Source organism: Molothrus ater, chromosome 15, assembly GCF_012460135.2.
Source record: "Molothrus ater isolate BHLD 08-10-18 breed brown headed cowbird chromosome 15, BPBGC_Mater_1.1, whole genome shotgun sequence".
In the NCBI taxonomy this organism is placed as follows: domain Eukaryota; kingdom Metazoa; phylum Chordata; class Aves; order Passeriformes; family Icteridae; genus Molothrus; species Molothrus ater.
Genome location: NC_050492.2, coordinates 15,892,231 through 15,915,252, shown reverse-complemented (window position 1 = coordinate 15,915,252; position 23,022 = coordinate 15,892,231). Strand labels below are relative to the sequence as shown.

Here is a 23,022-nt window from a genome sequence, read left to right as displayed (position 1 = left end):
TCTCCTTGGCCAGAACCTAAGGGTTACTCATTTGCAATTTTTTCATGTATCCAGCTTCAAATAAAATGAACAAACCTTTCCTTTCAGGCTGTTCAGGTTTGCCTTCATTTTCTTTGGAAACGGATGAGTTGATGAGTTACTGTGTGAATGTTTCATTCTCAGGATCTTCCTGGATTTTACCTCTTATGCCAGGAAGGGCTAATGGCATTTGCAGGCCTGAGTGCCTATTAATTAAGAGGAAAATTAATTGTTTTACTACGTCAAAATATTGCTGAACTGGGTCTAAGAGCACCGAACTCCAGCCCACGCTGAAGGAGCTGGGATGGGGGAAATTTTGTGGGAATTTTATTTGAAATCAGCTGTTCCCATTCCTGTTGCAATCCACTGATTTCAGGTGGATTAAGGTAGAAGTATTAAAACTTTTGCTATTCTATATTCTAAAATATTAACAAGCCAGGGCCCACTTTCTTTCCAAATGCAGCTAATATTCAAAATTTGGGGGCAATATTCAATATTTTTATTTTTTAATTAAGTGGAGTGTTTGTTGAATTTTCCCTGCCTTTCCAATATTTGGGATTTATCACAGCTTTTGTTTAGAAACAGCCAACAATCTTGTAAGAGAATGAAATCACCTGGGCAACAAGGAAGGGACTAAAATCTTCTATTAAGAAACACTGAGATCAGATTCACAGATTGGATTTGAACCTGCCACAGAAGTAATGGATACAAACCATGCATAATGTATGATTTTACACTCATTACTTCCTAAACTTCCCATTATTTAAATTTGGGGTTGAGGCTTCAACAAAATTGTTCAGAAGAGATGCTGGATTTGGTGAGGATTAGAAAGGTAAAAGTAGATTGGGAAGAAGAAAATCATGTCTGAAACTTGCAAAAAAAGAGGAAAAAAGGGGAATTGTTCTTAGGTGGTACACAGGGAGGAAAGATCTCCAGTGAGGAGAGACTCCAGGAGCTGGGCCTGCTCAGTCTGGAGAAGACTGAGAGGGGATCCCATTAATCCCATAAATATCTCCAGGGGTGTCAGGGGATGGGGCCAGACAAGAATTCCTGAGCAGCTGAACCTTTCTGATAATAGCTGTCTGTTACAGAAATGCTGGTTTTGACAAGGCACATATCAAACAATCATCAAACAACTCTGCTTTTACTTCAACCCTGCAGGATTTCTAGGTGGGAAATGTTGATTTATGCTCTGTCCAAAATGGAGCCATTTAGCACTGAGCCACAGGGTATTGATGGAACCACCCTTTGAGACCAGGAAATTCCTTTTTCAGCCACCTCAGAGCAGTACAAAAATCCCAGGGTTTTCTGATCTTAATCCAATTTGGGCATCAGATTCCTGTGCAATTCACTGGAGCAGACCTGTGTTTTTGTGTCCAGTCATTTCTCCCAGACCCCTTGCCATGCTGTCCCATCTCCAGAGCCTGCTGGAAAATTAAATGCCTCTCATACTTCTCAGACAAGATATTTCCTTGGAATGTATGTGCTGTAAATGATGTGGCAGTCAGAGCTCTTTAAAACACAGCAAAACATTGAAATAGTGCTGAATATTTTCACGTCTACCTCGGTGATTTGATCTTCAGAAGTGGCACAGCCAACAAAATCGTTCTGAATGCCGTGACAGCAGCCTTGCTAATCTGATTAAAACCTTTCTAAGGTTTTCTTGCTTTCTTTTTTATATTTGTGGCCTCGTGAAATTAATTCCATCCCCCTTTTTTTTTTTTTTTAGAAGTGTGTTCAATCTTCTGCTTTGTTTAATGTCACTGTCCACCAAGTAGGTTTTGGTTTGGGTTTGGTGTTTTTTGATTGTTTTTTTTTTCTTTTCTGAATTCTTGCTTTGATAATCTCTGACCATTCTGGATCATCTTCAAAGCTGCCTTTAATTTGGAGCTGTATTTCATGAGTGGTGTCTGTTCCTTGTTTTAGAAGACACCGAACTCTCCTGCCTCCCTGCCCAAACTACCTGGCTTTTTGCTTTCTGCTCACTTTGTTCACTTCTTGCCTTGATGTTGAATCGTTTGAGTCTTTTGTTAGCCACGTTTTTGCATGATCTCTGCTGTCATGTTTGTGAGCCTTGAAATGGCATGAAAGAAGCAGGAAGAAAAGCCTGAAGTGCTTTTCTTAAAACTGGAGTTAAAGAAGAAATGGGTGTAATGAGAAAGGGGATGAGTTTTGAGCAAAAATAACGAGGTGAGTGCTGAGGTGTGAGTGTAAAAGGGGAAAATTTGGTCCTAAGAAAGTCATTGCCAAGAGTGACTAAAATCTGAATTTTGCATCCATTATTTAAGATACTTCAAGAAAGAATCATGATGCATATCGAATTTTTTTATCGAGTACCCACTTATTTTAATCCAGCATTAGCTAGAATGATAACAACTCTTGCTGAGGTGACTTTGAAAACACATTTTAGAGTGGATTTATCCATCCTTGGCTTAATGCTTGGTGTGTTGGAATGCAGATTGCTCAGCTGGGAGGAGGGCAGGTTTTTTGCACTGCAGCGTTGATGGCTGGGCTGTCAGGTGAGAGCAGCAGTGACCGTGCTGCCTCCACACAGGCACGTGTCAAATGAGGTGCAGGGAGTGCTATTTCAGCTCTGCTCAGAAATCCCATTAGCAGGAATCCCAGCTCAGCACTCACATTGGGTGTGAGAAAAGGATAAATGTTGTGCATGGAATGTGGGGATACTTGTATAAATATGTACTTACAGAAATATGTACTTAAAGAAATCCTGCTGGTGCCTGGTTCTGTGCAGCACTTTTGAATCTAGGCAGGGGAAATGGGGATTCTTTTAAAATAATGTTTTCATTTTCTCTTCCCATTTGGATTGGGTGTGGGGAAGCGTGTAGTACAGTTTTGTCAGATGTTGCTGGAAAATGAGTGTCCTACCTGTGCTCTTCACTGGAAAAATGGGGAAATGTTCCAGTGCAGAGACTTGAGTGTGCTTCATCACAGAACCATGGAATGGGTTGGGAAGGACCTTAAAGTCCATCCAGTGCCACCCCTGCCAGGGCAGGGACACCTCCCACTGTCCCAGGCTGCTCCAGTTCCCATCCAGGACTGCTCTGGGCACCTGTGCCAGGGCCTGCCACCCTCACAGGGAGGAATTCCTTCCCAATATCCCATCCATCCCTGCCTCTGGCAGTGGGAAAACATCCCCCCTTGTCCTGGAGCTCCATCCCTTGGGAATTGTCCCTCTCCTTGTTTCTTGTTGGCTCCTTCAGGCACAGTTAGGTCACCCCAAATCCTTCATTTCTCCAGGCTGAACAATCCCACTTTCCTCAGCCTTTCCTCATGGGTTGCTGTTGACTTGCTTGTGTTCCTGTTCCCTTCTTGTTTGGGAGTGAATCAAGAGGATGGTTAAAAAAGGAACCAAGGCCTCGTGTTGCATTCCAGGCTGTCTTGTGATCATTCCTTCCACAGACAAAAATAAGTTGCTTTGAACCTATTCTTGTACTTAAGGAACTGCAGGTTTAGATCTTGCAGTGTAAATCCAGTTCTTGCAAATCACAGGCAGGTGATGCAGGAAAAAGCCTGGACAGAATTCCTGGTGCAGGAATTGCTGATGGGGTGGGCAGATAGCAGAGCTGCTGGGGGGAAATGCTGCCTATAAGGAGGCCAGGAGCACAGTGACAAACCATGACAGCAGAGATTTGGGAAGGTTTTACACCTTCTCAGAAGTTGTTCAATAAATTCTCTGCTAGGTTCAATAAATTGTTCTTGTCACTTACAAGATAAATTTTATCTAGCAATTTTTAGCATATGACATCCTTTGCTCCTGTCAGAAATGCTGTCATTAATGAAGTTACCACGTTTGAAGTAGTTTTGTGGCTGAGAAGCTGATTCCTGTAATGCTTTTCCTTCTCCCAGCTGCAAACTCTGCCTTTCATTCCTTATTTTTCAAGTGAATACAGTAATAATTGAAGTGTTCAAAAGATAAATGCTGCCAATTATTCCATATCATAAACTAGAAGATGTATTGAGGCAAAAGATGGGATGTTTTTATAACTTGGTGTCTATTCTCCAGCAGTCATACATGAATATAAAATAAAGCTCAGTGCCATGAGCAGCAGGGTGCCTGCTCTCCTGAAATACACTATAATTCCAACTAATATCCAGTCTCCAGCTGCTGGTTGTGCTCCATGATTTGCTCCTCTGCTTTTGGTTTCTTATCTCACACCCTGTAGGGGATCCTGGAGAAGAGTTGTAATCAAATACATACAATATTTAAAGCTCCCCACTTCAATTGATTTGCAGTATCCCACTGGAATATAATTGGAATTAAGGAACAAATATTGATCCCTGGTAGACAAAGCTGGAGCTGTGTCTAGGATTTGTAGCAGGTTGGTTTAGGAGATTTCTCTGTGTTCTGCTGTTTTATAGCAAAGAAAGTTCAAAGTTACCTTTAAAGCTTCTGTAGTTTGGAGATGAGGAAGACTGAATTGGGTTTGTCACATTTCAGGGGTAGTTAAGTGGTGGTGGAAATGGAGGAAAATCCTGTCTGGAGGTGCCTTCAGTGCAGGGGCCCTGTTGGTGTGACAGAGCAGCAGAGCAGTGACACTGGGGCTGGGTTTAAAGCCCTCACACAAACTGAAAACTCGGGGTTTCCAGAGTTCCTCTTTTTTACCCCATTTCACCTTTAGGCTTGAACTGTGGAGTGCCCATCCCTGGAGGGGTCCAAGGAAGGCCTGGACGTGGCACTCAGTGCTCTGGGCTGGGTGGCACAACTGGGATCAGCCACAGCTTGGACTCAATGGCCTTGGAGGCCTTTTCCAACCCAAATGATTCTGGGATTCAGTAATTCTGCAAGCATGTCCAGGGCTTTTTGGCTCAGTTGCCCAACCCAGGAGTCACTGGAGCAGGATGTTCCCTCCTGTCCCTGCAATCTGGGAATCAGGGGATCCCAGGGGCTGGAAGGGACCTCTGGAGATCATCCCCTGCCCAGGCAGGCTCACCTGGAGCAGGTGGCACAGGGACACATCCAGGTGGCTTTGGAAAGGCTCCAGAGAGGGAGAAGAGTGTGGAGGCTTCTTCCCAAGGGTAATTCTGTCCTGGCTGTGACTGCCCCATCTCTCAGTGGGGCAGATTTTCTTCAGGCAGATGAAAGCCCTAAAAACCTTGCAGCTCATTGCACAAGCCTTGGAAACAGTCACTTTCCTTTCAGTGTTCTCAGCCTCTCTCCAGCCCTGCTTATTTGATGTAGAAAGTTGTCAACACTCCCTGTTTGCAGCTATTACGCTGAGAATCTGCTTCCTGCCACTCACTCAGGTTCTACCTTTCTACCATGTGAACCCAATTAATTCAACATAATCACAGGTAAAACAGTGTTATTTACCAAAGGATTTTGCAGGATGATTCTCCACAGGGTTTTTGAAGGAAAGAAACCTGTTTGCTTTTTGTCTCTCAGTTGTTTTGTGACAGTGACCTGGAATTGAAAATTAAAGATTCTAGTCAGACCTGTACTTGAGTGCTATGGAATAACAGAAACTTCATTTTGTTCCTGTTCTTGACAGAAGGAATGGTAAATACTTGTCTTGAGGCATCTGGCTTTACTTGAAATAAAGCATAATATTTGCATCTACAATAGTACTCCTGTTTTTCAGCATTTGTTTGGACATTTTGGACATAAGGTAGAGCTGTATTTAACAACATGGGTTTTTTTAAATCTCTTTTTACATTGTGTTTCTTTAAAAGTAAATTAAGAGGAAAAGTACAAGTTTTGGCAACTCTGCTGCTTAATTTTGCAGACTTAGTAATTCCAAAGGTGCTAATCCTTGGTTTTACTGTGCAGCCAAATTTAGGCTTCTTTGCTGGTTTCATGCTGACTTTGACATTGCTGAAAGTGTGTCAAATATACATTCTTCAGGTGTACACACAGAGCTGCTTCATTTTTGTAGGACTGTTTTAAGATTAATAAAATATTATTGGAAGAGTTTTCACTCTTTGAAGTTTGGTAGCGTTTGAAATCCACAAAACAGGGAATCTCTCATATTCCCTTTTAGTGGCTTGGTTTAGAAAAGCATTTTTAGGACCGGGATCTCATCTGACAGTGTCAGAAATGGCTGGGACTGTAAAATGCAAAGTTCTGACATGGAATACATTGACTGTCAGTGCAGATTCGTTAGCATTTTGTTCAGTTTATTCTGTATGGAGAGAATTTCTCCTGGATCAGGTGTCCTGGGCTGGTGCCATGGAGGGGCTGCTGTCCCACAGTCAGCATGCAGTGATTCCACATCATGTGCTTGGAATAATTTGCCTGGAATGAGATTAAGAGCCTGAACCAGGCAATGCTTCTGCACACGTGCAAATGTCTCAGTTAACACTCCTGGAAGTGCTGACTGATCCTTTTGTGGTTTACAACTGAAATCAAGGAATGTGTAAAAAAGAGAACCTTTTTTTGCCTGCCTCAGAACCTCAGAGTCACAGAGTGCTTTGGGTTGGAAGGGACTTTAAAGATAATTTAGTTTCATCCCCATGCCATGGCAGGGACACCTTCCACTGTCCCAGGGTGCTCCAATGCTGTCCAACCTGGCCTTGGACACTTCCAGGGATGGGGCAGCCTCAGCTTCTCTGTGCCAGGGCCTCCCCACCTTCACAGAAGATGAAATTCTTCCCAAAATTTAATCTAAACCTTCCCTCTTTCAGTTTGAGGCCATTCCCCCTTGTCCCATCACTCCAGTTGAGGACAAACACAACTTTTCATGACATTATCTGCTTTCAAGCTGAAAATGTCATCTAAGAATTAAATTGTAAGGGTCTATTCAATGGAAAGAAATATTTCTGTGTGTAATACATGCAGGTAGATGAGATTTTCTATGTTCTGATTTAACAAGTGTATCTAGCTCTCTGCAAAATCCCTGCTTGGGTCTCTGATAGAGCTTATTTAACCAAATATGCATTAAATGGAGATGTTCTTTAGAATTTTCTGAACTTGTCTTCCCTTGGTTTGGTTAAGGAGATGTTTAATTTGTTCCCTGGTGAAACAGGGCTTGAGGTGACCTTACAGAACCTCTTGTGAAATGTCCTCTTACCTGTGGCAAACATGTGATCCATGTGAAATGTGTTGTGAAATACAAAGTGATGATAAAATCTCATTCTGGAGTGAGAACCAGCCCTGCCTGCTCTCAGAGAGTACTGGGGGGAAAAAGTACTAAAATATTGGAGTTCATGTTTGTAATGGCCTCGTGCACAGAGCTGGCAATCTTGATAGAATTGCAAAGTACAGTTGAATGTAAAACAAATGTAGGAAAAAAGCCCTGCTGGTATAATGGCTAAAGCAGATTGTGCTGCAGTTATTTTTCTAGAATTTAAAAGTAAAATTCAGGCAAGTCAAAATGTTTTCTCTGGTAGATTCAAGGATATCCAGCTCACTTTTAGAAATAATCCTGTGGAGCTTTGATATTTCTGTAAGTTATGTCCTAAGGGAAAAAAAAGACAGCCTGGCCCCAAATCACCTTTCCAGTTTCAGTGAAAGCCTGAAACTCTCTGATATTGGTCATATTTACTTTCCAACATAAACAACTGCTCACCAATGGTAGTAACTATAGAGAAAACCTTATTATACCCCTTAAAAAAAAAAAAGAAAAGAAAATCTGGCATCTTGCACTTCTCTCCATTTATGTAATATTTAACAAACAGCTGCTAATGGTATAAATACAAAAATACACCTGGAAGAGCCAGGTGCCCAACCTGGGCACAATTTGTGCAGCACAAACTTGGAGCAAGGTTGGGGATTGAGTGATTTAGGATCCCTGCAGCATCTTTCAGGGTTTTTCAGCACAATGTGCTTGTGGTTATACCCAATGTGCTGACAGGTTTTGTGATGCTTCTTCCTCTAGAGGGAAGAGAGCTCAGCACATTTAATTGGAGGTATAGACACAAAATATATGAATTTTAAAAAAAGAAAGGAGAAAGGGAAGGGACCAGGAGCCCATTAAGTGTCTCAAATGAGGAGAAGACAAATAAAATCTGAGTGGGTTGCTTATTCCTGATGTTCCTTAAAATGAAAAGTAAAAGCAGCAGATTTTTGCAAAAGATCATTGACTTTCTCTATGGCTTCATTTCCACGACAGAAATAAAGGGAGGGCTGAAGGAACAAAATAATTGAAGCAGCTGCTAATAGCATTTTAAATTTCAGGCTGATTTTATTGGCAAAACATCTCTGCATTGGTTATTAACGAGCAGTTGAACCAGTTGCATGAACACTTTGTGTTTTTAGGTTTTGTAGCAAAATTCTTGCTCAGATACCTCACGAGATAAATAAATCTTGGGCCCTTTATGCAATTATCTGAAGCACTGAAGAAATGGGGAAGGGAAAAGCAGCTTTGAGGAATCCAAACCAAGGCTGCAGTTGTCTCATTTCTCAGCAAAGGATGAGCAAGTGTTGTGATCTACAAATTAAACCTTTTCCTGTGTTGGTGGCAGTTCAAGGCTTCATTTGTGCAGCAGCTTAGCTGAGTGCTGGTGTAGCAAAGCCTTCTCTTAATCTGAATTTCTGAAAGCCAGAAGGGGGGACTCAGCTGCCTTCCTGGCCTGCCAAGAGAGCATTCCTTGCCTCAATGCTGTTTGTATTTCGCAGAGTTTCACATTGTGTGAAATTAATGGCGTGTGATGAACCCTGCATGCAGGGAGCAGAGAAAGTTTGTATCTGTGCTGTGCTGGGCCAGTTTATAAACTGTGGCTCCTGAGAAATGTTTTGAAATGTCAGATGTTGGTATTTTGTGGCTTAGATGTGAAGCAAACGCTGAAAACAAGAGGCAAATTAAGAAGAGGAAGAGGAAAAAAAAATCATAGTGTTTGGTTCTCCAAACCTAGTATTTGGCACTGGAAATAATTCCTAGCTGGTGGCTGAGCTTTTTTGGGGTGTTTTTTGTCCTGGTAAAGGAGAAAAGTCCTCTTGTGGGGAGTGGCTCAGGTGGGGAGGCTGTGAGAAGTCCCCTGGCCTGAGTTGTGGTCTCACATCCACAGTGCAGTCGTGTCTGGGTGCTGGTGCCAGCAGTGAGTGTACAGAGAGAAGGAGGCTGTGTGGTTTTGTCAGTAATTCAGAAACCACAAGCAGGATTTTTCTGGCTTTGAGAGTGCTTGATGTGCTCCAAAACGTGCAAAGGCTGCTGGGCTCAGGCAGGGACACAGCAAGATTGCTGATGCTCTGTCATTTCCTTACATTTCTCCTTTGAGGACTGTATCAGCCTCCTGCATTTCAAAATTCAAAATGACCATGGAAAAACTGTACTTGGAAAGGCCCTCAGCCCTTAAGATTCTCCCATAAAACCTTTGCCTCAAGAATATGCTCCAGTCTGAAGACCAGGGTTTTGTTAATTTGTGTTCTTGGTGTTAATTGTGAATTTCTACCAGAGGAGTGAAATGATCTTATGGATGTTAAATAATCATGAAGTAAATTGGATTGATACAATTTTTATTTGGAAAAAGGAAATGACTCCTGTATTGTTGTGGTTTACAAATATTTCAATGCTTTAACTAATTGCCGGCCTCAACTTTGAATGGGGAAGCAAAATCAAACACATGATGTGCTCAGAGTTTCTCACAGCACTTGCCAGGAAGAATCCAAGTTTTGAAAACACTTGGCCTGCTTTCAGAAAGAGATTTTAATGAGATTAAAAGAGAAAGAATGTGCAAGTTTGATTAGAAAGTTTGGCCGTGCTCTGACAATGGGTTCTTGCAGGCCAGCACAGCAAATGCTGTTGTTTGTAGGGGTAGAATTGATTTCTTCTGAAACATGAAAAGTAGGAATGAGGGGGTAACAAATTATTGCAGCACAGTGTCCTGGGTTAGTGTGAGAGAATCCATCCTGTTGGACACTCTGCTGAGTCTAGAAGGCAACTTCAGTGGCCCAGTTTTCTCCTTGATTTTTCAGTTTTTCAGCTGGTTATTTGCCAGTCAGAATTGAACCAAGGATTTTGTGGCTTGTGCAAAGCAACCTGATTTCAAAACAGAAAGTGTCACACCACTCTGTCCCTTCCCTTGTGTCAGGGCTTCTCCTGCAGCTCGGGTGGAGAGCAGTGTTGGAATATTCTGGAGCTTGGCAAGGCAGGGACAGCCTGGTGCATGGGGAAAGACCCATTTGCTTATAGGCACACCCCCAGGAATAGCTCAAATAAATAAATAAATGTGCAAATTCAGGGCGAAAATTGCTTCCAAAAGTCTCTTGGATTATCCACATGCACTTGCTCAGGCTCCTGTCACCGTGGTTTATCAGTAAGTAACAGAGCTGGGCTGAGGAGGCCATGGGGGGTGGGAGGGGCAGCTTGTGAACACTTATTTGAAATAACCTGGATCTGCAAAGGCTTGAGAATCACTGAGTCAGTATAAAGGCAATAAAACGAGGTCTTTTGGTCCTTATAACAATGATTGAAAGGCTGTTTTCTTTCTCATTTAACATGCAGCAAGGACATATGGGAGAAGGCGAGGTAACAATATTCCTCTTTAATTTTCTAATGTTGACAATGTCTCATGGGAGAAATAACATTCAGTTTTTACTAGAGGGCAAAGTCCAAACTTTAAGCTTATAAGGGAGCAGTTTCACATACATTTACATAGTCTGCATGCCATAAATCAGCATTTTAAGTGGATTAGGGAGTACCTGAGCTGAAATGATCACAGTGGACATCACCTGGATGGTTTGTGACCCTGGGGGGCTGTGTTGCTGTGTCTGTGTGTGTGTGTGTGTGTGTGTTATGAATGCCAATGCTGGAGGAGTTTATTTTGGGAATTTTTGGTGCTGATGGAGCATAAATGCAGTGAGTGTCTGACCTGCTGGGTTCAATGTGTGTGTGAAGTTCTCCAGCAGCAGCTGAGGAGCCTGGGAAGGGGAGTTAGGTTTGGGAATTGCTCCCTCCCAACAATACCTGCAGGACTGGGGTCTTAAGAGATGAAACAAATCCCATGTGCAGCAGTTCCTTAGGAAGAAACAAGGCTGAAGTCAATATTACAATATTTTTATCATAGTAGGAATGAGGTTTGCCCAGCTACAGAGAGAGGCCTGATTATACTTGACTATTATTTTTATTAAAGGTGTGTAAAAGATATTTGAAATTTGAAATTTCAAATAAGGCAACCTGACCGAGCCTTCCATTTTTTATTCATAGAAATTCTATGGACTGTGGATTTTACTACTTTTTTTTTTCCTTTCAGCTTCTTAGCTGTTTTGCTTTTGTCACAGAAAATGTCTGTATCTTGGTCAGATTTTCTGTTTTCAAGATGTTTTCCTTTTAAAAACCAATTTCTTTCAAGGGGAGGAAGCAAAACCAGGATAAATTAACCTCACCAATACATTTCTGTGGTAGATTGGGATGAATCCTGAAACAACAGACACAGTGTATCACATCATAGACAAAAGGAAATGTATCCTAGAACTTGTAGCACACCTCATTACTTACTCTCCCTATATATATTTATTCCTAAAATGCTCCTTAAATGAATAGAAGTCTCAGTTTGCTGTGTAGCAGTTGAATATTGGAATTAAAGAGGGAATTCATGGCAGAGAACAGCTCCTGTGCTCTATTTATGATATTATACAGTGGCATTTATAACAAAGAACCTTATTTAAAAGAAATATTATTAAGGAACTCTCTGATAAAGGATTGTCATAGAAAGATGTTGGACTGTGAAGGGAACATTTCTCATTTTACAACATTTTCTCTTAGAATAAGGCCATTAACAAAACTCTCTTGTAACACTGAAGTAAAGTTGTAGGGGGGACAAAATTTTCAGTCTTTGCAGTAAATGACAGTGCAATGTTTTCCTCAGGTTATTTTTGTTATTTACTAGTGGGTGGTTTATGCTATCTTTTGTTATCAGGTAATTTAAATGTGTAATATATTTAACTGGTAGAATTCTTGTTTTCCCATTTTCACCTTGAAATTTTATCTGTTCCCTGGAAGAAGCTGTTCACTGGAAAATGGAATAGATGGCTTGATACTGTGAGAGCCCCAGAAACCAAATTGGCTGTTCCCTTCCCTTTTTATGCTTTTTAAAAGAAACCTCATTGGAAACACAAAATATTATGGAAAGCAGTCAGCTCGGGCACCCGTTAGAAATCCTGGTTTGTTATGAGGAGGAACCTTTCCTCTGAAATGAAGCATTTGAGCTGCTGGATGGTGCTGGAAACCGAAAGGGTGCAATGAAATCGAGAACATAACTGCTCATTCAGAGGGCAAATCACTCCCAGTTCTGCTGATGCAGCAACTGGTGCATTTTCCCCAATTATTCCAACAGTGTGCGCTTTGTTCTGTTAGTATGGTTTTTTTTTCCCTGTTTTTCTTTTTTTCCAACCCCCTCTTCAGGTCAGTCCTCGCTGTTCCCCATGGAGGATGGGTTCCTGGACGATGGCCGTGGGGATCAGAGCCTGCACAGCGGCTTGGGGTCTCCCCACTGCTTCTCCCACCAGAACGGGGAGCGCGTGGAACGCTACTCCCGCAAGGTCTTTGTGGGGGGGCTGCCTCCCGACATCGACGAAGGTAAAAACCCCACCCAGGCCTGAGCCTTTTGTCTGCCAGCTCAGGGATGGCTGCTCTCCAAGCTTTGATATGGAAATGGATCTTTCTTTCGATGAGTTTAGGCCGTGGGGTTGTTCTGCCACCAAGAAAAAAAATCACGCGTCAGCACATTAAACTGACCTTCAGCAGGGTAAAAAGTACAAAAGTGCAAAATTAAACTAGCCAATATCACCTGTGGAAACTCATAAATCCATTGCCCCAGAAGTCCCAGCAGCAGGAAAAGCTGCTCATAGTTTTGTAAGGTCTGTGTGGGGCAGCAAGTCCTAACTCTGTGTTTGGTTGCTCCTGTGTAGTTGAGGTTGTTTCCAGCAATGATTTTTGTCCTGTGGTGGCTCCTGACGTGTGCATGGTGAGAACCCAGACAGGAATGAATCTGTGCAGGGCATCCTGAGGCACCAGGGTTTTGTCGTGGTTCATCACACAAACACAGGGTGGCAGAATACTGCAGTTGTTATTAAAATAAAATTAAAAAGTCAGGTACAGGTGTTGTGAAGCTTCCTTTCACCACAGCTCTGTGTTCTGTCTGTATGAGCCTGCTGGGATAGTGGTTAGAAGAAATGCAGCAATAAAGCTAAAAAGTTTTTTTCTTAATCACAGAATTGTTTTAATCCCCACTTTTTTTGTGTCAGAGCATCTAATGCACTGCTGTGACATGGTAACCTGAATTTCATGTCACCCATGAGAGCAGTTGACTTTTATAACAGTATAGATGCAGTGGCTCAGTTCCTGAGAATTAGTGGGTTATGAGCTTTTATTTATAATTATCAGTGAAAGAACAGTTTGAGCTTTGGCCTGTCTTGTTTTATAAGGAGTGTTCTGCCTTGTCACAAAGATCCCCCATCAGCTACTGAGCACAGCAGTGAGCTGCTGAACCTGGAGGGTCACAGAATGTTTATAGGATGAAGCTACCTGAAATCAGTGCCTTTCAAATGCCTTAAGTTCAAGTTATTTTAAGCTCATGCCTTTTCCCTCCTCTCCTGTTCCAGATGAGATCACTGCAAGTTTTCGGCGCTTTGGACCTTTGATTGTAGACTGGCCACACAAGGCAGAGAGCAAATCTTATTTTCCTCCTAAAGGTAAGTACTGCATACCAATAAGATGAGCATTTTAGAATAATTTTATGTGATAAAGCACAAGATTGGTCTGACAGTGGCACAATGTTTAGGGGGGGAAAAAGAATTTAATCATTGTGATTGTTCTAAACTGGTGAAGTTTCAAATATAGCTTTGCAGTTATTATTCACTGGAAGAACTCTTCCTTAACATCCTGTTTTTCCTTTATTCCATTTTCCCCTCTTTCCCCTGTTGTTGTACATGTAGTAACAGCTTTTTAGAGACACTAAATGCCTTCCACAGCAACTGGGAAGGATTTGTCCCTTAGGTGAAAAACCAGAGCACTTGTGGGTTGGAAATAAGTGCTGAGAGCACCTTAAGTCTTTTTCTCTCCTGTGTGGCAGCATGATGCCAAACCTACTTCTGAGTGAAATTCTGATCCTGTTGACAAACAGCAGCAGTGATGTTTGTGTTTTCCCTTGGCCAGGATATGCATTTTTGCTGTTCCAAGATGAAAGCTCTGTGCAGGCACTGATTGATGCATGCATTGAAGAAGATGGAAAGCTCTATCTCTGTGTTTCCAGCCCCACTATCAAAGACAAACCGGTAGGTGCAATTGTCAGGGCCTGCACAATTCCTGGGTGATAATCACAAATTGGGCTCTTCACATGCAGTTTTTTCTGTCTTCAGAACGTTAATGTTAAAATTTCTTTAAGGTGTCAAATTAAGAAGAGAAAAGACCAACTTACTGGTTTTGAACCAGACATAAGAAAGTTTTTTAGTCTAGTTACAATGCTTATTTTTATCAGAAAAAAATGTATTTCCACACAGGTATTTTTTGCTTGCTAATGATGAACTTGTAGAATTCATATTGTCTGAGTGTTGTATATAACAGATAAATCCTAAAAAACATACCATGGCATTGAACTGTAAATTATTAATATACAAATGACTGGGGGGCTAACACAAGTCTGTCAGTAGTTGGGGAGAATTCTGCTCTAGTCCTGTGCTTCAAACTTTGGCCAGCTGTAACCAAATAGAAAGCAGCACAGGAGCCAAACAGGCATCTCTGGAGCCTGCTGCACTGAGATAAGGCTGGGACAACAGGAGCAGTGCAGATCTGTGTGACATGGGGGGTTGTACAGCACAACTCAGTCATGATTAAGTAAATGTGTGAGCAGAGGGTGAGGGTTTTTTTCCCCAGAAATTTGGGTAACAAGGAAGTGATGAAATTTAGCATCCTCAAATGGTCTGTCTTAAGAGAGCTCGTTACCATTCCATTTTGCTGAACAAGTAGAGTTTAGAAAGTACAGCTGTTTAAGAAGTTTTCTTCTCTGTAGGACTCTGTTGTAATTTATATTACTGAGACACTTTGAATTGTGAATGGTTAAAAAAACCAGGCTTTTTGTCCATAGGTTCAGATCCGGCCTTGGAACCTTAGTGATAGTGATTTTGTTATGGATGGTTCCCAGCCTCTTGACCCAAGAAAAACCATTTTTGTTGGTGGTGTTCCTCGGCCTTTACGAGCAGGTACACACTGCAGCACTGGGCATGTTGGATGTGCAGCCTGGTTTGGGGAGCACTGGGGGAAGCCAGCCTGGAATTCTGAGCGTGGTGACACAGTGGGGGACACAAACCATCCTGAGGCGGTGCTTTGAGAGAAACGAGGCAGCCTAGAGCCCTGTTTGGTTTTGCTTTGTGGTGACACAGTGGGGGACACAAACCATCCTGAGGCGGTGCTTTGAGAGAAACGAGGCAGCCTAGAGCCCTGTTTGGTTTTGCTTTGTGCTGCAGTGGAGCTGGCGATGATCATGGACCGGCTCTACGGAGGGGTTTGCTACGCCGGCATCGACACTGACCCCGAGCTGAAGTACCCCAAGGGGGCCGGGCGGGTGGCGTTTTCCAACCAACAGAGCTACATTGCTGCTATCAGCGCCCGCTTCGTCCAGCTGCAGCACGGAGAGATTGATAAACGGGTAAGGCCTGGTCCCCCCTGCTCCTCTGCCCACGCCCTCCCTGCCTCAGAGGTGTCCCTGCAGTGTTACAGCAGGTTAATCCCGTTTTTAGTGCCTCTCGGATGCAGCACGGGATGGAAGCGGAGTGGTGGGGAGCTGCTGGTGCTGGCACGTGGGAGGTGACTGTGAAAAAGGCTTTTCTCGAGTTGCTGAGTGTAGTGGGAAGTGTGGCAGCTGCCTTGGCCTTTTCCAAGAATATTGAGCTCCTCAGATGCTCCCTCTGCAAGGATTTGGGGTGTTTGTGAGATGCAGGGAGGGAGGTGCCTGCCACAGCTCTTTCTCCTTTGGGAGAAGAAGCAGAACCGCTCCAGTGTGTGCTGGGTGTCCAAGAGCATCCTGGTAATGCCTTGTAAGCTTGTTACTGTGCCCTGCAGCCTTGCAGTCACCCTCCACAGCCTGTGCAAAGGCTGTGCTTGCTTATTTCTTTCCTTTATTATTGTATTCCTTATTATTTTAAATTAGAGCAATATGCCAAATGGATCAGCGCTTCACTTTCTGCCCTCTTCATCTCTCTAAAATGTAACTGCCAGTTACAGTGATACTCAGACCACAGTTTTGGGAAACTCAGATGCTCACATCTCCTCTTGTAATTCATCCTTTGTCTCTGGATTTTTCCTACATGACTGTCACTGCTGATCTTAATTTTAAAGTTAATACAGTGGAAAACCTCCAAACTTGGCTGATTAGCCCATTATCTTTTCACTTCTGCTTTAGTTATAAAGCAGAAGAATTGTAACAACAATTTGACTGTGGGCCTGTGAATTGGAATGTCTTTGTTCTAATCTTGGCTCTGAAATAAGTTCTGTACAGCTTTGAACAAATAATTTGGGCTGCCCTTGTGCAACTTGTGCTTGCATAAGCAGACACTTGGGTGAATAGGTCCATTGAAGCTGGTGGGACTACAAATTTAAGTAAGTACTTGTAAACTCTGAAAAAAAATTTTGCAATCTATTTCCCCTTCCTTCTCTCCCCCCACTCCCTATTTCCTCATTTTTTTGTATAGTTTTTGTGTGGGGAAATAATGCTCAGAGAGGATTCATTATATGAGAAATTGGTGCATGAGGGAGGTAAAAATACAGCAACACTAGTTTTTATTAAAGTTCTATTTATTTTTAGTTTTCCAATACTGCTTTTCTGCAAAAAGAAAAATAAAATTAGTAAAAAAAAACAGTAACAAGAAAGGATTTCCTGTAAAATTAGGCAAGGAGTGCTGCTAAAGGGTGTGCCCTGAGATAATGCACAGGAAGGGTTCAGTGGCTCGGGCTCCCACCCTGAGAGGGCCTGATGGAGTTGCTGTAACTGAGGCTTTCCCTGGAGCTGGGAAATCCTCTGTGCCCAGCTCAGGGAGCAGTTCCAGCCCTGTCACACTCAGAATTAATGTGACAAGGACACCTGAGCTCTGCAGTTTAGCCTCTGAAGGTGGCTGAGCAGAGGGAACGGAGCCGAATCACCACATGAAGGAGACCTGTGTGGCACCTTTGTCCTTTTAGCACTTGGAGAAGGCAACACTCCTCAAAAATCCCCAACCTCCTACTGCAGAGCAGATTAGGGAAATGGGGAATGTGGTGTTAGTAATATTTGCCTGCTTCTGCTCTTGTACAAATTGACTGAGTTGGCAGGGCAGGGTTTTGGGAAATGCAACTCGAACACTGAAAGAGGAGAAAAACAGGTCGTTAAAAAGGCTGCTGTGCTCTGTCTGAGCAGTTTATGTGTCCTGTAAGCAAAAATGACATCAAACTACTGCAGTGCCATCTGGACTGTGATAAAATTGGGTGGGTTTAAAAACCCAGCAAGTTGTGAATGTCCTTATTTGCCTGAGGTGTGTCTGAGGCCTGTGAGGTGCAGAGGGGAGCAGCCCCAGGCCAGATGCAGAGATAACAGCAGAGATACCAGTCACAGCCTGGGTGTTTGAAAATGTTGGTGAAAACATCACATTCAGTGAGCTTCAGAGAAGGTTCACAAACCCTTCTAGAGCAGGAACTTGTACCTATATTTATTTCTGCTGTTCTGAATTCCTGCCCATCACCTGGCCCTTAATGCCAGCAGCGTAGGAGGGCATCAGTCCTGTGGTAAGCCTCTCATTTGATCCCAACAAGATCAGGTGGATTTCCTTTTGCTGAGAGGACTAAGCCATGGAAAAAATACAGAAATGAAGTGTTTATTTAGAGAGTAAATGAATTGTCTTAACACTGGAACTTCAGACACATGTGCATATTTAATCAGCAGTTACAGTGTTGTATAAACAGTTTCCATTCCTGCCTGAAAAGGACAGAGCTTAATTGGGTATCAAAAATAACTCCCATAATGATCCAAGGTTTTGGTGTCAGTCAATAGGTTGTTTCTGTAAATCAGTGACAGCAGGTATCAGACTGATGGTCAGCACTGAATTCTGGGGTTTTTCTGCAGGATCAAAGAGGGGGTAGAAGTGTTGAAGTGCCTGGAATTTGGGGTATTCAACAGCCATGTCCAGGTGTCATGAGGGGGAAATCTTGATTTTAACATTCCCTACTGCATAACTGCTGTCTACCCTGCTAAAACACGGGTGTGGGATTAAGAATTTGCACTGAAGAATGACCAACTGTCTCGTTTTGTGGCTGCAGGTGGAAGTTAAGCCATATGTCTTGGACGATCAGCTGTGTGACGAGTGTCAGGGCGCCCGCTGCGGCGGGAAGTTCGCCCCGTTCTTCTGTGCTAACGTGACGTGTCTGCAGTATTACTGTGAATATTGCTGGGCTGCTATCCATTCCCGGGCTGGCAGGGAGTTCCACAAGCCCCTGGTCAAGGAGGGAGGGGACCGCCCGAGACATATTTCATTCCGCTGGAACTAAAGGATCGCTCATTTGCAGGCCTCCAATTAAGTGCACTCTTCTGTTCCTCCCCACCCCGCCCCTCACTCACAGCATGTCCTTTTGTAGTAGTCTGTAATTTAACAATAGTCTAATGAAAGAATGACCTATAATGGGTATTTTATAGAATCTTGTCATTGAAAACTGTATTGGGAACTCCTTTTCGTATCGATAACATGTTGCAAGTGAGTTGCATTCTCTTGTCTTTACTACCGAGAGAACACTTAATTTCCTGCAACGTTTTCTTAGAGGAGAGAAAAAATATTAAGAGAAGAGAATTGAAACAATAGAGTATTTTGGTTTTTTAATTAAATTATTGTTAATAAAGAACATAATAATACTTTTATTAAATAACCGTGTAACAATAACACTATCAGTCTGTTCTGACACTTTTCCCCCAGGGAAGCCTGTTTTTGCCTCTCTTTTTTATTTTTCTTTTTGGTTGTTTTTGGATTTTTCCAGCAACAGATGAAGTTAGCATTTACCTACCAACAGGAAAGAGCATGTTTAAAGCAACAGAAATGCATGAGCAAAGTTGAAGCAGCACTATAATAATGATCTTTTTTTGTTTGTTTTTTTCTTTTAAACTCTTTTAAGGGTTTTGAGGCTGAAATTTTAGCTCGGTGTGTATCTGACCGTGCCTCTGGCTACCACCCACTTCCAAATTACTAACGAGATAGGCAGAGCTTACTATATTTTCATCAAAATGATTACATTTTAAGAATTCCTGAATGTAAAAGTTGAGTAAAGTTACTACTGAGGGGGGAGTGCACTTTTTTTTTCTTTAAGAGAACTCAATTGTCTGGTTACAGCCCTAGATATCCTACCAAAGCTAGAGTAATGACAACTAGTGAACTGGCATTTCCTCTCCTGAAGGATAAATATATAGATTTTATTTTTGATGGCTATATATAACTCTATATCCTAATATACTAACATTCATCAGGGGCCAGCCTTTGCTCTCCATTTTGACGTGAAAAAGTAGAAAACCTAAAGATACCTCAAGGATATCACTGATTTTTACTGGAGTTTTGCTATTCCATTGTGGCACACAAACTCAAATTGGCTGCTTATTGGTTTCCCATCTTGGCTATAAAGTCAGTTTTCTATCCCCTCAAATTTAGCTGTAACAGAAGGCATGAACCCAAGGAGTTCCCAAGTCCTGCTCTGCACCGCCGGCCGAATTTTGTGCACGGAATGGTGCAGGTGTGCAGATGCCTTTCTTACTCTTCCTGTAGAAAGAATCCCAGCTCAGATCCCAGCTCTTCAGAACTAATTGTGGGGAGATAAAGACACGCAGGTGGAAGTGCCAACATCGCCAATTAACGCCGGCTTTATTGGGACTCAGTCCTGCCTTGAGAAGCATCAGCCCAGGACACGTGAAGCGAATGCTGACGAGTGGGTGCAGAGGGTTTAGTTTGAAACAGATGAATGAAGGAGTAGTTCTGAAAATTTATTTTTAGTACTTTTCAACTAAATGCCCTGGCCAACTTCTCCACCAAGGATGTAGCAGTGTGCAACAAAGTGATTCTGTGGCAATCTCTGCCCGGCCCCAGGGGCCTGGGACCACCCGAGAGTCTCCCAAACCAAAGATTTGCCCTGGCACTGCTTGGAAAACATCTGCTCCCTTCAAAGCCCCCCTCATCCCTTTCCCCCAGCCCCCATTATCTTTATGAGAAGCAGTTTTTCTGTTCAATACAGGCTTTAATGAACTGATACCTTACCAAGTTCCAAAGGTCAAAATGGAGACATTTGCTGTCTATTAGTCAAGTATAGCAAGGGAGCTGCTTTTACTGAAATCCCTGAAAATATTGACAACAGTAATGCAAATGCAGAGTGCTCTTGTGTAGATTGTCAGGGACTTTTTTTTCTCTGAAGTACATAATTCTAGTTGGAATGTTCCTTTCATTTTTTTAATGCTTGTAGGTGGCTTGGGGTGTGCTATTGTGCCGATCCTACCCAGCAAACAGGTGAGGTGGGTTTCCATTACAAGAAAATAACACTGTTTGAGAACTAGCTTTGAATAATAATTTTTTCCCTTTGTACATGACCTGCTGAATTTCGGTACAGTGTTTTTGTAGCTAACTTATTTTGTCATGCACATAATGTATATTTGTTATGCACTACTTTTGTATATCTTGTTTTTCCAACAGTGAGCATTTTTAGGCACACTTTTCACTGACGGGATATCTCTTTATGCAATACCTCAATTTTTCATATTGCAAAGAGTAGCTTTTTGTACTTTTATTACTGAGAGATCTTCATATACTTCATTTTTTAATATAAATAATTTTAATAAATTTTATTTTCTTATATTCTGCTTTTTATACATTTCAGTGCTCTGCATACATTTTGAATTATGGATGTTGTGCACTGGCAATGCTATTTTAGAATCTGCAGAGAAAAGAAAGCATGTTGCTTAAACATCTTAGCCCAGCACCAGGTATTTGGTGTACATATAATTTAAGAAATAGTATATGTAAAGTTGAGAATTAAAGAAGAAAAAGCATGAAAGTGACAAATGACACTTGTCTTTAGACCCATGAAATTTAAATGCATAAATATAGTGTAGAAATTTACAAGTCAAGAACCATCAAAATTGTCTACCGCTTCTTACTGAGTTTTTAAAAATTATACACAAATGCAGACGTTTTTGGTGAATGTTTAGCCATTTTTATTATTAATAAAGAATCGATGTTAGGTGTTTGATGCAGAACCGTGTCTGCTCTTTTAAATTATATTTAAAGAATAAAAGAGAGCCTGCTAGGTGGCAGGCATGTAATGTTAGTATGCATGACTAATGTAAGAAATCGTTATTCTACTAATATTCACTTGTGATTGTGTGACAAGCGTGTTTACAGATCCTTTGGTTACACTTCGATTTACAGGGCATAAACAATTCTCTCCATTACTCTGTGCTTCAACCGTGCTGGCCCAGCCTCCTGATGGCACGGGGCTCTCTGGGGTTACCGTGTAGCCCCAGGCTCATTAACGTGTAATTAGCTACCGGTGGGGGGGGTGTCATTAATGAGCAGCGGCGTTCCCCGGGGGAGTGACAGAGTAATTCCATGGTTATTTTTGCAATGTAAAATAAAGTGTTTCTGATTATTTTATATGTAAAGGAACCCCACTGCCCCGTGCTTTTTTGGTATAGTCTCTACTTCTCCATACACAGACCTCTGCAGAATGCAAATTTCAACCTTGCAGTGACTGAATTTAGCGTTTTATAAGGATGCTGTTGGAAAGACTTGATAATTCACCCCTTGTGTTTTTGAAGAGTTCAAACCTTCTGTTCAAAGGTGATTTAAAACTTGAATGTGATGGATTGTGGCAAGTTAACTTCAAGTTATGTGCAATACCTATTTCAGACTTCTGGAAGATCTTTGCAGTGTAATTCTTTGTTTTTAATTGCAGACATTTAAAAATGTCATTTTCTACTGTTCTAGTAAATCCTCTTTCTTGCTGGTGTTTCTAAAGAAAAGAATCAGAAATCAATCTTTCTACTAATGTAAATTTGAGATTATTTTTAAAAAAAATGGAATAAAACGTTTTGGTCATTTGCTTTATTTTATTATCTTATTTTAAAGCTACTGTGATAGCATTGTAAGAATTGGGACAATATTGTATTCAACTGTTTTATTTTTTATATTTTTAAATTTTAAAGTATAATTAGTTTTTATAATTTTCATCAGATTTTTTTGTTATATTTTTTGGAAGTGAAACTTTTAGCAAGTGGGTGTCTAGTTTTTACTAATCCCTAATATGTTTTTCCCCCAATGTATTGCTCATATTATCAGAAGGAAAAGTTATTTAAGTATGTCAGTTAATTGTACTACTTGGCTGAATTTCCATATAGTTTTTACTGTGTATGGGGAGGTTGTAGTATTTATTATAGCATTTTAAATAAGGGTAATTCATTTTTTATTAAAGTCATTTTCACGTTTAAGTTCATATTTTTGTATGTTCTACTCTAAGTTATATAACACAAGTTACTTTTTTTAAAGAGTTCATTTGTTGAAGTGCTAGTGAAAATTAATGTTATTAAATAGTTTGCAAATGACTATTTATACCAGTATGCATATAATTTTTAAATATTTGTAATGTGAGATGTTGAATGAATAAAACTTTTAACTCAATGTCTCTCCTTAACCTTTTTCTTTTGAGCTTCCTGTAGGAACTCGTTCCTTTGCGGCTGAAGCTCGTGGGGCTTGGGGAGGGGATTTTGTTGGGCTGTGTGGGGTGAAAAAAGGGCTTTAGGTTCTGGTGTCAAATGCAGCAAAGGTTCCTTGGGGAGGTGAAGATGCAGCAGGTGAGGAGAGAAGCACCGAGGCACAGGTAAACCCACCATGGTTAAAGCTCATCCAGTGCCACCCCTGCCATGGCAGGGACACCTCCCACTGTCCCAGGTGGCTCCCAGCCCCATCCAGCCTGGCCTTGGGCACTGCCAGGGATCCAGGGGCAGCCACAGCTGCTCTGGGCACCTGTGCCAGGGCCTGCCCACTCTGACAGGGGAGAATTTCTTCCCAATATCCCATCTAACCCTGCTCTGTCAGTGTGAAGCCATTCCCTGTGTCCTGTC

The 23,022-nt window shown here is 41.8% G+C and overlaps 1 protein-coding gene across 3 annotated transcripts in view; it reads left to right on the top strand.

Moving 5' to 3' along the window:
* CPEB4 (cytoplasmic polyadenylation element binding protein 4) overlaps positions 1-22,579 on the top strand; it is a 38,077-nt gene extending 15,498 nt beyond the window's left edge. The window contains exons 3-9 of one of the 3 annotated variants that reach the window (XM_036391785.2): positions 10,419-10,442; positions 12,318-12,491; positions 13,517-13,606; positions 14,070-14,188; positions 14,998-15,112; positions 15,377-15,558; positions 18,198-22,579. In XM_036391785.2, coding sequence (XP_036247678.1) covers positions 10,419-10,442; positions 12,318-12,491; positions 13,517-13,606; positions 14,070-14,188; positions 14,998-15,112; positions 15,377-15,558; positions 18,198-18,425 — 932 coding nt within the window. In that variant the 3' untranslated portion in view covers positions 18,426-22,579. The other 2 variants (XM_054516464.1, XM_036391786.2) reach the window with 2 other exon arrangements.
* Positions 22,580-23,022: the final 443 nt, after the last annotated feature.